Source organism: Brachyhypopomus gauderio, chromosome 5 (assembly GCF_052324685.1).
Source record: "Brachyhypopomus gauderio isolate BG-103 chromosome 5, BGAUD_0.2, whole genome shotgun sequence".
NCBI lineage: Eukaryota > Metazoa > Chordata > Actinopteri > Gymnotiformes > Hypopomidae > Brachyhypopomus > Brachyhypopomus gauderio.
The window spans coordinates 19,691,806-19,706,608 of record NC_135215.1 but is presented as its reverse complement, the minus strand read 5'-3'; the positions used below and the strand labels follow the sequence as shown (position 1 = coordinate 19,706,608).

The window sequence follows — 14,803 nt, the reverse complement described above, 5'->3', positions numbered from 1 at the left end:
TAGTTTCGCTCTGTGTCATGAACTGAATCATATGTCCACTCTGTGGCTAAACATGATTTGATTTGTCTAAAGCATTTTCAAAGCAAGGTTAAAAGACCCGCTACCCATGTCTGTCTCCTGCAAACAAACCTAAGCTTCAGCAGATATAGACCTGCCTTGCCATGCACACACCCGTTTACGTCACAGTGCTGTTACTCCGTGAGTATGTTTACATATTTACATTATTATTATAATTATTATAATTATATTATTTGCATTATTATATTAGCAAATAATGGATTCATTGATATTCAGCAGCTGATCGATTGATCCATTGTCAGTTACTCAGGGGACTTTTGACATTGTGACTTTCAGTAGGCTTGTGTGTACCAAGTTAAGATCCACAATAAAATCGAAATTTTAAAGAAAAAAACACTTTTGGCCATGACTGTATACATACAAAGCATGTTCTCGATATATACAGGGGCATAGCCGTTCAAAGCTTTAAAAACCATCAGCGCTACTTTATACTGGACTCTGTAATGCACTGGGAGCCAGTGTAAGGATGCCAAGATAGGAGTAATGTGATCCCTTTTCTTGGCTCCAGTTAATAATCTGGCTGTGCCATTTTGAACTAACTGCAAGCGTTTAAGGGACGCTTCGTGCATCCCAATATACAGTGCAACAATAGTCCAGTCTAGAAGTAATACAAGCATGGATTTTTCCATATCTAAAACATTAAGAAATGACTTCAATTTGGCAATTGTTCTAACTAAGCTGGAAGAAACTGGCCTTGACCGTTGCATTTATTTGTTTATCAAATTTTAATTCTGAGTCGAAAATTATTCCAAGATTTTTAACGTGTGTTTTAAAAAAAGGGACTAAAGAACCCAGATTTGTTTTAAAATGTTTGGTTAACACAGAGGAGCCAATTAATATGCTGTTTTAGCGACATTCAGTTGGAGAAAGCTTTTGGTCATCCAATTCGTAATGTCAATGTTACACTCATGAAGTCTATCCAGGGAGGAACAATTTCCTAAATTCAAAAGGTAGGTATAGTTGTAAATCATCTGCATAACAAAGAAATTGATATTATGTTCCCGAATTACTATTCATCCCGACGTCTATTCATGTTTCATTTACACATACATGCTTTATTTGTGTCTTTATTGAAATGAAAATGCATTTTCCGATTTTGTAACAAACTGGGAGAGTGGGCTGGACACAAGTGCGGACTGAACAAAGATTTAATAACAAAACTAATACATTTATACAGAGCACACAGAACATACACCAAGAATAATCAAACACCTACAATACCAGCAATACCGAGGCGCGGAGAACAAGGCAGGGGAGTGAAGTCAGACAAAACTAGGAATTTCAAAATAAAAGACACAGACACAGAAGACATGACTGACAGGAGGGAGGCGGGACTGACAGATTTGAATTATCAAGTTCTGTCTTTTGTCATCGTAATGTTATTGCAAAATATTCCATTAACATTTGAATATTGACATCTTTTTAGCGTGGTGGTGAGGTTGAAAATTACATTTCAAATGCGTTATCACGAAATGCAAAGCATATTAAGCGAATAGCATTTTAATTACAATTTTGATACAACCTTTGCATGATCACATGAACTTGATCATTCAAATCAGGAAATACATTTTCATTTCAATAAAGGCAAAATGTAGGCCTATGTGTAAATGCAATATGAATAGACGTCTATCACATTGCAAATGTGAATGGAATTATGGCATTTGAATTTAAATTTTGAGCTCAAAGTTGCTTGTATGAGTGGAACATGTAAAGGAAATTGCGTATTACATTTTCATTTGAATATTGACACAGAAAAACTTCCATATGACTCTTCTCTAATCCCACCATACTACACCATTGGGAAGAGGCCACCATACTAAAATTGGGAATATACCCACACTCACGCATGGAGTCGGTCCATTTCTTCAATACTATTACTAGCATTTATCGTTTAGATTGACTGGTGCAGGGTTACTATAATTAATACATAATTACTGCAATGTTCCTGTTCATCTAAAGTGTCTGATCATCTAACGTGTCTGATCACCTAAAGTGTTTCCACAGGCGTTTGGGTGCCATGCTGGAGAATGGTCCCCTACTGCAGAAACTACAAATATCCCAGAGGGGGAAAATGCCACTCTGATGTGCAGCATCCATGGCATCGATCACATGTTCTGGTACCGGCAGAGCAGAGTGGAGCTGACGCTGCTCATTTCCGCCAGCAGAGGGAGACTGGGAAAAGCCATCATTGTCAATTACAACAAGGACCCCGCTCACTTTGTGCTCTTGCCGGAGAACATGAGTCTGAGTATCACAGCTGTTGGGCGGGCCGACGTTGGGCTCTACCACTGTGGCTACCTAACTCTGCTACCTAAAGGCGGAGCATCTGTGCACTTTGAGAAGGCCATCCATCTGACACTGACAGGTGAGACAGGTTCCAGCTAGAGCTGATGTAGGCAATACTGGAGTTATACTGTTAGTTCTAGTGTAGGGCCCCAGCCCTGTTCCAATACAACCACCCCATCAAAACTCACAAAAGCTGTGTGTCGTTGTCAGAGCAGGGGGACCATGAAATGATTGAACATATGTTTAATGATATCTGAAAAACTCATGTACACATTTCCAGAGGGTCTGTTGTGTGTCAACCAAATCATTGTATAAACACTGAGACAGGACATCAGAATAGATCATGTGTAAAACAGGAGAGAAACGGTGATGCTGCCGTTTAAAGCTTCGTGTGCTCCTGGACTCTGGTCAGTCCTTCACACTTTAGGATTTATCTATTGAATATTAACAACATTTACCTAATTTTTATATATTTCAATAGTCTTTACTTTTAGATGAATGTCTTTTTAAATTTAATGTTCATACAATTATTTCCAATTATTTAATAGAGAAAAGCTATTTTTCTTTTTAGGTGTCTAAACTTGTTATATAAGTTTGTTATATTTATACATTATACTTGTGTTTTTTCAGGGAGTAATTTGTGATTTGTATCTTTATAAAAAATATTTATTGTTTGTTAATCTGTGTTACATTTTAATCTTTGCTTCTTTACTGAGTTGTTCTTTTAATCCCATGGCAATCCCAAAACTATCTGAAATTATATCCATGCTTGAGAAATGCTGCACAAATCTTCTTAAAGAGTATAGTATTTGTGCAAGAGTTCCCAATTTTTCAGACTAACATACAAACGGAAAAGCAGTTTGGAAGCACTGACAGACTCGTATGATTTTTTGCAGGAACCTGTTTCAGATGTACAGTAAGACACCTCGGACACGCAAATTTAGTTTGACAGTGTAACTGCGTTCACATGTGTAGATAAAATTCAGAAACAGCAGAAGCTATGTGCTTTTTTTAATATACGTGTTTATATTGATCATAATTCACAAACAAATACTAAAGTTCCTAAATACTAAATCAAAAGTTCTTAACATCTAAAATACATTTCAGAATGATTCCAAAATCCTCACTGACAAAAACCGTGGCATGAAAAACCTTGATTGCATGCAGCGTGTTCAAATTTAAATAACAGAATGTAGAATTTATTGCAGAAAAGGTAGTCTGTGTAAAGGTAGTTTGTGTAACGGTAGTCTGAGCAAAGGTAGTCTGTGTAAAGGTAGTCTGTGTAACAGTAGTCTGAGCAAAGGTAGTCTGTAACAGTAATCTGAGCAAAGTTCGTCTGTGTAATTGTAGTCTGAGCAAAGGTAGTCTGTGTAAAGGTAGTCTGTGTAAAGGTAGTCTGTGTAACGGTAGTCTGAGTTATTAGACATATCACATGATCACATGCTTAGTGATTCTGCAAGTTGCATGCTGGACGGTGTGAATTTGAGTCTGAATCAAAATCTATTGTGTAGTCAGAAAAACATGCCCGAGCCCCCCAGCTGCAGACTAGCCCCGTTTCCATAGTGCCACATCTGGAAACCCACAGCAGTCAGACTGAATGTGGCAAGCCCCGTGGGCCTCAGCATGTTTTGCATGGCAGAGTGTTTGCATTTCTCTGAACAACTCATCTACGTAAACAGTTTCCAGCCTGAAGGATCACATCTCCACATCTCGTACTTGTGCAGCCCCTCACACTGTGGTCTGAGTGGTTTTTCCGTTTCAGGTGCGTTGGAGGGCGAGATGGAGGGTGAGGTGGAGGGTGAGGTGGAGGGCGCTCTGCTCTGCAGGAAGTTTCTGCTCTCAGCTGGTGCTCTCCTCACTCTCACCATCTTGGTTTGTCTCAGCATGGTCGGCTGCAAACAAGGTGTGACTGCACCCTGTGAAGACATACTTGGTACCGTTTGAGTGCTTTAGTGTGTTTAAGTGGAAGGTTCATGTATGTTTATCTTGGAGTGATTGTGTGTGTTTCTGTGGGAGTATTTGTGTGTATGTTTTAATGTGAGTGTTTATGTGTGTGGTTTAGATATTCTGTGTTATTAATCTTTTGCCAGATGGAGTGTTGAGCAAAAAGGGATTTTCCTTGTCTGTAAAAACAATTAGTTACAGCAGGTGTAGTGTTGGAACACTGAGATCTCTAGAAAGGGTTTCAGCACTGGCAATTAAATAAAAGCTTGTGTGAGATCCTCATAGAGCTTAAATTGAGTCCAATAATAATTTTACTCCTATTTTCTAGTGCGTCTAACACTTTGGTCTGCTGTGCCAATCTTTGGTCTGCTGTGCCAACATACACATTTATCTGCCCACAAAGTATTAGCAGGAATAGGTTTAAATTGCACTTATGTAAAATGACAACAGAGATCATCTCATGTAATGCCACAGGACTGTAGCCAACATTGCATTTGTTGTGTTTAATACTTCAGGGTTTGGGGTCTGCCTCAGGAAGATGTGCGTGAAGGATGACTCCAGTCTGAAGGTATGCTGTCACAGAATGTCTTTGCAGCGTTTCCTGAAGCAGTTGTATACAGTCCTATCTGCAAAGGACTGTGGGAATTAGGGACTGGAAGGGTATCAATATCAGTGATGAATGTACTGAACCCCTCAGTGTTTGGTGTATGGTTCACCATAGAACCAGCATACACTATATCTGTAATAAATGTGACATGATCACCTGCACTAGTGGTTACTAGTGGTTACTTTTCAAATTATATCTATGTGAACTGTAATACTAAGTCATTTAACTCCACTGTGGCTTTTTAAAAAGTTGGTAATCTTACAATTGAATCTTAATTATGAAAAATTAAAATGGTATAATGGCCACATAAAACCATATTTTCTTTTATAATTACAACTGGTAGCTTCCCATGTCAGAGGAAAAACTGAGCAGACTCGGTTTGCCTGGGATGAAAAGCAGCCTGGCGCTGTGTTTATTCATGTGTAAATTTCTGCATTCAGAAATGAGGTCATCCACCTCCAATACCATCATCCACCTCAAATCCTGTCATTTACCTCCAATACCATCATCCACCTCAGTCAGCTTACCCAATTTTGCTTGTTGTTGCCTGTTTGCCAAAACAACGCTGCTACATCCTGAGGTCACCTAACAGATATTTCTTATTCCAATGTGTCATTTACTCCTGTGATGGAGATTGGCTGCCTCCACTACCCTTTGTTGTTTAATGGTGTTTCTTGCTGGTTGCTTTGTTGATAGGTGATGGATGTACAGTATGCGAGTCTCCGACTACCACAGAAGACTCAGGGAAATGACTTCAAAACCGCCTGCACCAGTGTGACCTACGATACTGTGGCCAAGAACTTCACAGCCAGCCCCAGAGTCTAATCTAATCGCTAAAACAATGGCTTCTGTGTTTCTCCACAAACAAGGAGCACTGCAGGAAGCTGAGGTCCACAGACAAGATGAGTGGTAGAGTATGTGTGTGTGTGAGTGTGTGTGAGTATGAGTGAGTTTGTGTATGTGAGTGTGTGTGTAGCGCCTGGTATTCAGGCTGTGAATGAGAATCCATAAGCAGAGTATGCAAGCAGGTGTTTTAATGAATGGAGGACAAAACATACAAATAGGCAACAGTGAGGGGACTCAGGTGAGGTCAGGCAGAAGTACTGGAGGGCTAGGCAGGGGCAAAAGACAAAAAAAATCAGAATGAGATCAAACACCAGAAAGACAATCAGAAAATTCACTAGGAATACGCTCAGTAGTCACTCATAAAAAAGATGGCACTACTTCGCAAGGTTAGGCTGGAGGAGACAGGCTTAAATACGGGTTCTAATTAACATTAACAAAAAACAGCTGATTGCTAAAACTCTGGTGAGTGCGACCTCTGGTGGCGGATGGAGGTAGTGACCTCAGATCTGACATTGAGTGAGTTTGTGTGAGTGTGTAAGATACAAATAAACAGATAAAAGACAAAAATATTAAAACATATGTGGCAAAAACTGACATATTCAATATTTTTTAAAGATGTTGTAAATCATATGAAAGTTCATGTGCAATTTCTGAGTTTATGACAGAGTTTCTGAGTTTTTTTCAGTATCAGCACATTCTTAGAGTTCATGTTGTTGTTTGTTGTTTTCTTAAATATGTTTGCAGAAGCCTTAGAGCAGTTATATATCTTTCCTGGGTGTTACTATCATCAGTGTTATTTAGCTGTAGCTTCTGCTTGTTGATCTAAATATTGTGTAATGTGTTGATCTAAATGTAATACTGTGTAATGTGTTAGCCAAGTCTAAAGGGAACTAGTGACCAAGTTTAAGCTTAAATATTATATAAGTTTAAAAATATATATATTAATAGTTGTTTCATTTTTATTGCTCATTGAATATCTGGACCTACAGTCTCAGATTACCTGAAGCATATGGTAGAAGACAGATGGGGCCTACAGTGTCACAGTATCAGATGTGTGAGATAGAGGGTTTGCTGGTTTCAGCAGCAGTGTGGAGTAAATGACCTGCTGCCCAGTGTCCTGGGACCAACCTCCAGGCCTCCAGTTCTGCTGACCCAGTGAAGCGTACTGGATCTCACCTTGGTCTGTCAGAGACTTGGACTGGAAACACAGGCACATGCTTTGCTTGATGAGCAGTACAGCAGTATTTTGTCTATTTTCTTAATAATTTGTCATTTTATTAGATTATTTAATTGTTTTTTTCTTTTTATCTTTAATTTCTTTTTAATATTTGTTGTCTTCTTATCTTTGCTTCCTTTTATTGTTTTGTTATAAAGCACTTTGAGTTGCAGGTATGTATGAAAAGTGCTATACAAATAAAGATTATTATTATTATTTTTACAGGAACTGAAAGGTGAAGGGTGTTTTGATCTAGAGCTCATAATCAAGAAGCCAGAAGGAGGGTGTGCTGATCTAGAACCTGCTGTCAGTCCCCTATAGGGCTTCTGACAGAGGGGGTGTTAGTTGTGTGATGAGGCCCTGGGTGTCTGAGGGATGAGTTAGTCAGGATTAGTGCTGAAGCACGATAGCACTCACATGTTCCTCATCAGACCAGCACCTGCGCGGATCTGCAGGGTAAAAAACACATGAGTGTGAAGAGACATGCAAACACATAAACAACCATGAACACACACACACACACACACAAACACCCTACTCCTCGTGTTTATGAGCACACACACCCACACCCACCAACAAACACACACTGTCCCCAGGTTTGTGTACAGTTCTGTGCAGACAGTGTGAAGGGGACCCCTACACATTGAAAAGAAAACAAGGTTGAGGAAAAATGTTTGGAAAAAAACCCAGCTTTTAAATGATCAGTAAAAACAAGAAAAAAAACCTCTGAGAAAAATCTGCTTGCTGTGTTACCACACCCCAACAGCCCTGTGTGTCCACAACACCCTAACCGCCCTGTGTGTCCATAACACCCTAACTGCCTTGTGTGTCCTCACCTGGCGTCTTCCACAGATCAGTTGTTTGCTCTTCTACTGGTACTGTAACACGAAAACAGCAAATACGTTTAAAACCATCGCGTCCTCCAGGTGGACCTAATGACCACTGGGTTCTAAAGCACACACTGATACTCTGCTTCTCGTGGTCTTGGTTTTTAGCATGTGTTTAGTGCAGCTGTAAGAACAGTGAAAACCACACATCCAGCCGTGAGTTTATTCACCTGTGACTTTCTTTCTGTTTCTGATCTTCAATCCGACAGTCACAGAGAGCAGAATGAACACAACCACCATCACAAATACAGCCAGGATAGCAACCAGCATTACAGCTACTGTACACAGGCACACACACACACACACACACACACACACACATATATATATACACACACACACACACACACACACACACACACACACACACACACACACATATATATATATACACACACACACACACATATATATATATATACACACACACACACACACACACACACACACACACACACACACACACACACACACACACACACACACATACACACACATGCAGACACACATACAAAAGTAGGTTTGCAGATTAACAAGAATTACATTAAAAGACATAACATAAATCAGACCAACTGTTCCTACTGACATAAATCCAAAATCAGACCTACTGTACCTACTGACTAAATCCAAAATCAGACCTACTGTACCTACAGACATAAATCCCAAATCAGACCCACTGTACCATTTCGGGGCTTTTGAGGGATGTTATTTCTGGTTTCTGTAGATTCTGAAAAGAAGAAGCAGACACAATCCCCATCATTCCCAAACATCACTGCCTATATTACTACAAAACGTTATACTTCTATGTGGACATATTGTTATTTAACCCTAGGTATGTTACTATAAAACACTGCTATATTTTATTAGACTGTGCTTATTGCATACATTGTGGTATTATAAATATCACTGGGTGTATTACTAAAAACACTTATATATGTAAACTCTACCTGTGGTGGCTGTCTGGTTTGTGCCTCTCTCTGTAGATTTGGGATACAGTAAAGAGTTAAGATGCCGAACCCACACATATCCATGTGTATTCCTGAGAATCTCTACTACTAGCCTGCATACAAAGCTCACTTACCACCAAACTGACAAACTATGCCTACAAGTAAAGCCCATCAGTGGGGCAGTAAAGCCATCAGTGGGGCAGTAAAGCAGAAAGGTACTGAATGTGTGTCTTAAGAAATCTGTTGAATGGCAGTCAGAGAACTGGGGCCGTCTCACCTGCTTGTCGCACGGTAACAGATGCGATCTCGTTGCCGTTACACAGGTAGGACCCGGAGTCTGATTGGCGTAGGCGGAGGATTTGGAGATGGTCGTAAGTGTGCACGAACCTGCCATCTGGATCTTCTCTTTCTTGCCTAAATGTCCCATTTTTAAACCAAGAGGAGATGAACTCGCGCTTGGCGTGGGGGTTGCGTTTGAACATCCAGCGCTGCTTGGACTTACCGTAGGGTTTACAAGACAGGTACAGAGTTCTGCCCTCGTAAACAACGAAGTTTTGACCTACAGACCAAAGAGTAACTGCAGTGTACTGTAGAAATGTGTGGTAAACACTTCAGCAGAGTTCACAATGTGAGGCAAACTTAGCACAATAACAAGTGGCCTGTAGTGGACAATATTGTGTACTACTGTGAATGTGTCATTGCCGTGCTTCTGACAGATATGAATAAGCTAATAGAATAAGACAATAGAATTAGTATTAGTCTTTTTTTTATATCAGACTGATTTAAAGTAATAGTTTAGCTTAGCATGATTCCTTGAAGTGTGCCATATTGTTTACCCGCGAGCACGGTGACGTTTGCGGCTAGCCTGTTGTTGCAGTAGTACAGCCCAGAGTCACTCTCCTCCAGGTCTGCGATGTACAGTGATCCGTTTGTGAAGACCAGGTGTTTGGTCTCAAGCTGAGACTGTCTAGTCCCGCGTCCCGTGGCTTCCAGCCTTGAGAGTCCATGTCTCCACTCCACACCTGAGCCCCGCCCAACACCCTGGCTCAGCTCACAGACCAGGAGGAGGAAGTGGTCCTCAGGCACATAGACCCTCTGCACTGAGAAGAATACAGTAAGGTATAGCAGAGAACTATAATTATATATAATATTATTATATAATAATAATATTTATAATCATAAATTTGACTCATATTGTGTTTTTCACATACAAAATGGGATCCAAGAATGGATAAAACCTTTAGACACTCTGGTCTGAGCTAGTCTATGAGCTCCAAGCCTAGTGTCCTAGGACTCACCTGTCCTCTCCATTGTCATGCCTGGCTCCTCCCCTGCCTGTCAGTTTTGTTGTTGTTTATGTAACCATGTGTGTGCTGTCAGTCTAGTCCCTCCCGCTATTTTGTAACCATGCCCCTCATTAGTGAATTCATTTGTTTCTTGTACATTAGTCAGGGGCGCAGATGGAAATTCTGAAGTGAGGGGGACCAATCAAATATTTAAACTGGCTATACAGAAATTCACCTCTGACCACATGACTTCGCAGTATTATGTCTAAATATCTAGTTAGGACAAAACAAGTGTGCTCAATATGCTCAATAAACTAAGTTATAATCACTGTAACTCCCGAATATCATCTGTTGCATCTTTATGCGTGTGCAAACGAGGGGAGTCGGAATTCGGCACAACACACGTTCGATTTGAAAAAAATTCTCCATCGTGCCTGCTGCGTGCATGTGCTAAATGAAATTGAGCACTTTCTTCTTTGATTTACAACTTTGTCCTACCACCTGATTAACTTTCTGCTCCGCCCCTGACGGGTGAAGAAACATCTACAAAAAAGCTGCAGCCCATTATAAACCGCATGGTTCAAATCGTAAGGTGAAAAAATAGTGGCTTATACTCCGGAAAACGCACACAAAAATCCAGCGCACACCCCCCATTCCCCAAACCCCATTTATTTAATGGACTGTTCCTTGTGTACAGCGATCGCAATGGAAATGTTTTTGCCATGTTTTTTTCGCAATGGAAACTATTCATTTTATAGATAAATAAATAAATAAACGGCGGTAATGAGCTCAACACCGCGGTAGGCATTACATAACTGCGGTGTTGCGGTAATGCGGTTATCGTCACAGCCCTACTGTCGCCACGAGCACTTTCACAATGAGCTATTCCTAAAGCATCAGCCCAGCAGCTGGGGGAGGATCTTTCTTTTGTGCTGTGGTAATGCTAACCCTGCTGAACATGCCTCTCCATCAGAGTGGACAGAACAACGCAGGGACTCAAGCCAGACTGACACCCATGCAGCAACATCAGTGAGCTACATCAGTTATCTCCTGCAGACCAGCATCCTGTCCACCCACCACACTGGCTTGTGTTCATGGATGTAGTAACGCCCCCACTAAGTCCTTCATTACAAGCTCCTGTGACATAAGTTGCACTTTGTGACACTAGCGTGTAGATCTCACCTCTGTATCTGATAACTCAAATGTACAATATGTTGGTATGTTTAGGGTCTCTTCTCAAAATGGTCTGACACTAATATACATCTGGACAGCAGCGCTGTGGTCAGAAACTAACCAGTGATGAAAAGCTGGATGGATACATACATGTTCACACAAAAACTCACACACACACACACACACACACACACACACACACACACACACACACACACACACACACACACACACACACACACGTTCACACATACATACATACACACACATGTTCACACATACATACACACACACACACACTCACATGCACACACACACACATGTTCACACATACTCACATGCACACACACACACACACACACACACACACACACACACACATGTTCACACATACATGTTCGCACACACACACACATGTTCACACATACTCACATGCACACACACACACACACACACACACACATGTTCACACATACATGTTCACACACACACACACTCACATGTCACCACTGGTCTTGTCTTGTCTGGAGCTTCATGTATTGCTCATTATCATGAGGAAGCATGTACATGACCACAAACACACTCTCACTCTACACACTCCACACACTCCGCACACTGCCTGCACTGCAGCCATTAGTTAGGGTAGATTTAAGCTTGCACCAGTCAAGTTCATTACGTTTTCTGCCTTTTGCAGGCATTTTTATACAGAGCAAGTGATCTGGACAGTGTGCTGCTCTGTGGGGATACAACCTTTCTGTTGCTACCACCATGCAATGTGAACACCACAGAACACTGAGGATCTAGTATATGTTTAGTATTCTAGAATGCTTTGTTGTTGAGTATTACATGTTTTCTAGTATTCTATAATAGTCGAGTATTCATTCTAGAATGTTTTCATATTCTAGAATGTTTCATAATATTATATGTTTAGTATTCTAGAATGAATGAACCCATTGCTGAGTATTCTAATACACTGCATGACCAGTATTACAGAACGTTTCACCATTGATTATTATATGTTTAGTATTACAGAGCATTTCTCAGCTTACCCATGAAGGCATCAGCTGTGGTGAGAAGAGGGAGCAGGACCCTCGTCCATGTCTGGAGGAGTGTCTTCATTCTAGATGTCCACATTACTGACTCTGCTTCCTTTTGTCTCAGAGCTTCTTCTCTAGGCTATGATCTGTTGGCATGTGAGTGTGTGTGTTCTCTGTTGGCATGTGAGTGTGTGTTCGTCTGTTTTAGTTTTAACTTAGTCATGCAGTGCTCTAAAAATACACTAGACTATTTTAACCTGTGGAGTTTGACAATGCACATTAATTTTTCATTTATTTAAATAATTTATTTGGAAAAAAAACATTTATAGTTTTTTACGACTGCTAACATGCGTTTCCCAATACTTGAGATACATTTTCAAAACTCTAAACACAGCAACACATTTACAGCAAACCTGGTTCAGTATTCAATCATTCTTTCAAACACTAGCAGAGATTCTCTATTCGAGATGAACATAGTCAATCACTGCATAACCACATTTGATGGCAATACAGAAACAGTATTACATGTAATGTTTTACTGTCTCCCAGCAAACAACAGACATTTTACAGTAACATCTGTTGTTTTCTTAGTCAGTTATTTTTTTTTTTCATTTTTGGCATTTAATGTCTACACAATGAGTGATATTTTCTGTTAGGTACTATATGGGATGTAGATTAGACAAAAAAAGGCGTCAGTAAGTTTTGCAGTAAAGGTTATATTTTACTGTATTAGGGACATTACTGTAAATTGTGGCCTAACCCAAAAATATTAATTACTGTAATTGTAAACATAATTATCCATGGTCCCATATGTGTAAAAATACACATATACAAAAAAGCCACACAAGGGGAAAAAACAGGATACAAAACTGAACAGTCTTTTTACGTGTAATCTTCAGCAGTTGGCCACATGTTTTTATCCACATCACATCTGATGTTAGCCCTTGCCATGCACCTGGGATAGAAAAGCTTGGTATGCCTTATTCACCCCTGGCAGTCTTCAGCTGAAATGTCTCTGCAGCCGGGATCTATTGCATCCAGGAGGAACATTTGGTCATGAGGCCGATGATCATACACCTTCAACCTCCAGACTGAAAAAAGTTCCTTAGTGGGGTTGAGGAAAGGCGAGCAGGGCGGGAGGAAAAGGGACATCACTCTTGGATGGTCTATAAACCAGTTTGTGATGACATGAGAATGACAGAATGCTACACTGTCACATCACAAATGTCCTTGTGTTTCCTCCTACCTGTTCCATTTCTGCTTCTGGAACCAGTTGTTGGTAGAGTTCATTCAAAAATGAAAGAAGGAGGTCACTGTTATAGGGACCAATCTGGCATTTGTGAAGGCCCAAACCAGCACTTGAGGTTGCATGACAATGTGTCATATTTGCTCCTCTCTGACCCGGTACATTACTGTACTTCATTTTATTTCATTGATCTATATGTGCAAAAATATGTATTACAGTAATAGCTTTTCAGTTGCCTTTGTTTTTGTAGAACTTTGCATTTTATACAATATTTAAGATTTTGAACCTTAGGTTTTCATTTTTGACATACTGTGTGCAAGCATTTGTAAATAATACAAAAATGATCCAGAATTTTGTTATTGGATAACCGTGTGTGTATAGAAAATGTAAGCATTATAGAAATGATGGCAAAAACAACATGAATTGTTTTGTTTTTGTGCAAAAACAATATGAATTGTACTAATTGTATAGCCACTGAAGATTGATGTTGTGTTCACTGTGTTTAGAGTTTTAAAAATGTGACTACAGATGTTGGCAGTCGTAAAAAACTGTAATAACATGTTTAAATGATTTTTACAGTTACCACATATGTAGATTTGTGTCTCTATATTTTATTTTTTTTTTAAATATGCAATACATAGAAAACCTGTAACATTAAACCTAACACACACTGTACCTCACACACACACTGTACCTCACACACATGCATGTATCATGTATCTAACACACACACACACACACACACACACACACACACACACACACACACACACACACACACACACACACACACACACACACACACACACACACACACACACTCTAACCCTAACCCTAACCCTTACCCTAACCCTTCTATTTTGGGAACCTGTGTTGCTGAATCTGGTTGCATCCTTAGGTATGACTCTGTATCTTTACCTTAACAATACATCATTTTTGCAGTTGCTAAGATCCAAAAACTGGAAACAATTAACTCGTATAATACTGACATGGTGCACTAAACCTTAAGCACATTCTCTGGCTTACAAACGTTTTGCAACACATTAAACACGGATCCATTTAAACACAACATTCAAAACTGATAAGCATGTGTTTGTTTTTGGAAAACATGCCACACCGATGTACCAATTATCCAAACTCTGTCGTCACAGGTAAAAACACTTCAAGCTAATTTGTACAAATTTTTAGTAAGTATAAAATCCATAAAAATAGAGTCCAACACTGCAGAGAAAGTGAGGAAGAGAATAAGC

General features: G+C 39.9%; 2 protein-coding genes across 7 annotated transcripts; one reads left to right on the top strand and one right to left on the bottom strand.

The window, feature by feature from the left end:
- The first annotated feature begins 72 nt into the window (after nucleotides 1-72).
- Nucleotides 73-6,685, top strand: LOC143514735 (uncharacterized). Of its 3 annotated transcripts, none has more exons than XM_077006290.1 (5): nucleotides 73-198; nucleotides 2,072-2,443; nucleotides 4,127-4,267; nucleotides 4,824-4,876; nucleotides 5,612-6,685. In XM_077006290.1, exons 1-5 carry the CDS (start codon nucleotides 162-164, stop codon nucleotides 5,738-5,740), a joined length of 732 nt encoding a protein of 243 aa, XP_076862405.1. In that variant the 5' UTR covers nucleotides 73-161; the 3' UTR covers nucleotides 5,741-6,685. The 3 variants fall into 3 exon arrangements, with proteins under 3 accessions (XP_076862405.1, XP_076862404.1, XP_076862406.1); XM_077006289.1 differs by having other exon boundaries at nucleotides 4,127-4,297; XM_077006291.1 differs by having other exon boundaries at nucleotides 104-198; nucleotides 2,083-2,443; nucleotides 4,127-4,297.
- On the bottom strand, nucleotides 5,294-12,468 carry LOC143514732 (uncharacterized). Of its 4 annotated transcripts, none has more exons than XM_077006284.1 (10): nucleotides 12,320-12,468; nucleotides 9,648-9,911; nucleotides 9,089-9,370; nucleotides 8,812-8,841; nucleotides 8,547-8,591; nucleotides 8,035-8,142; nucleotides 7,814-7,855; nucleotides 7,395-7,426; nucleotides 6,938-6,959; nucleotides 5,294-6,026 (listed from the first exon to the last, which is right to left on the bottom strand). In XM_077006284.1, the coding sequence occupies exons 1-10, from the start codon at nucleotides 12,402-12,404 to the stop codon at nucleotides 5,902-5,904; spliced, it is 1,035 nt and encodes a 344-aa protein (XP_076862399.1). In that variant the 5' UTR covers nucleotides 12,405-12,468; the 3' UTR covers nucleotides 5,294-5,901. The 4 variants fall into 4 exon arrangements, with proteins under 4 accessions (XP_076862399.1, XP_076862396.1, XP_076862398.1 ...); XM_077006281.1 differs by having other exon boundaries at nucleotides 5,935-6,026; nucleotides 6,762-6,959; XM_077006283.1 differs by having other exon boundaries at nucleotides 5,935-6,026; nucleotides 6,762-6,959; nucleotides 8,035-8,139.
- Nucleotides 12,469-14,803: the final 2,335 nt, after the last annotated feature.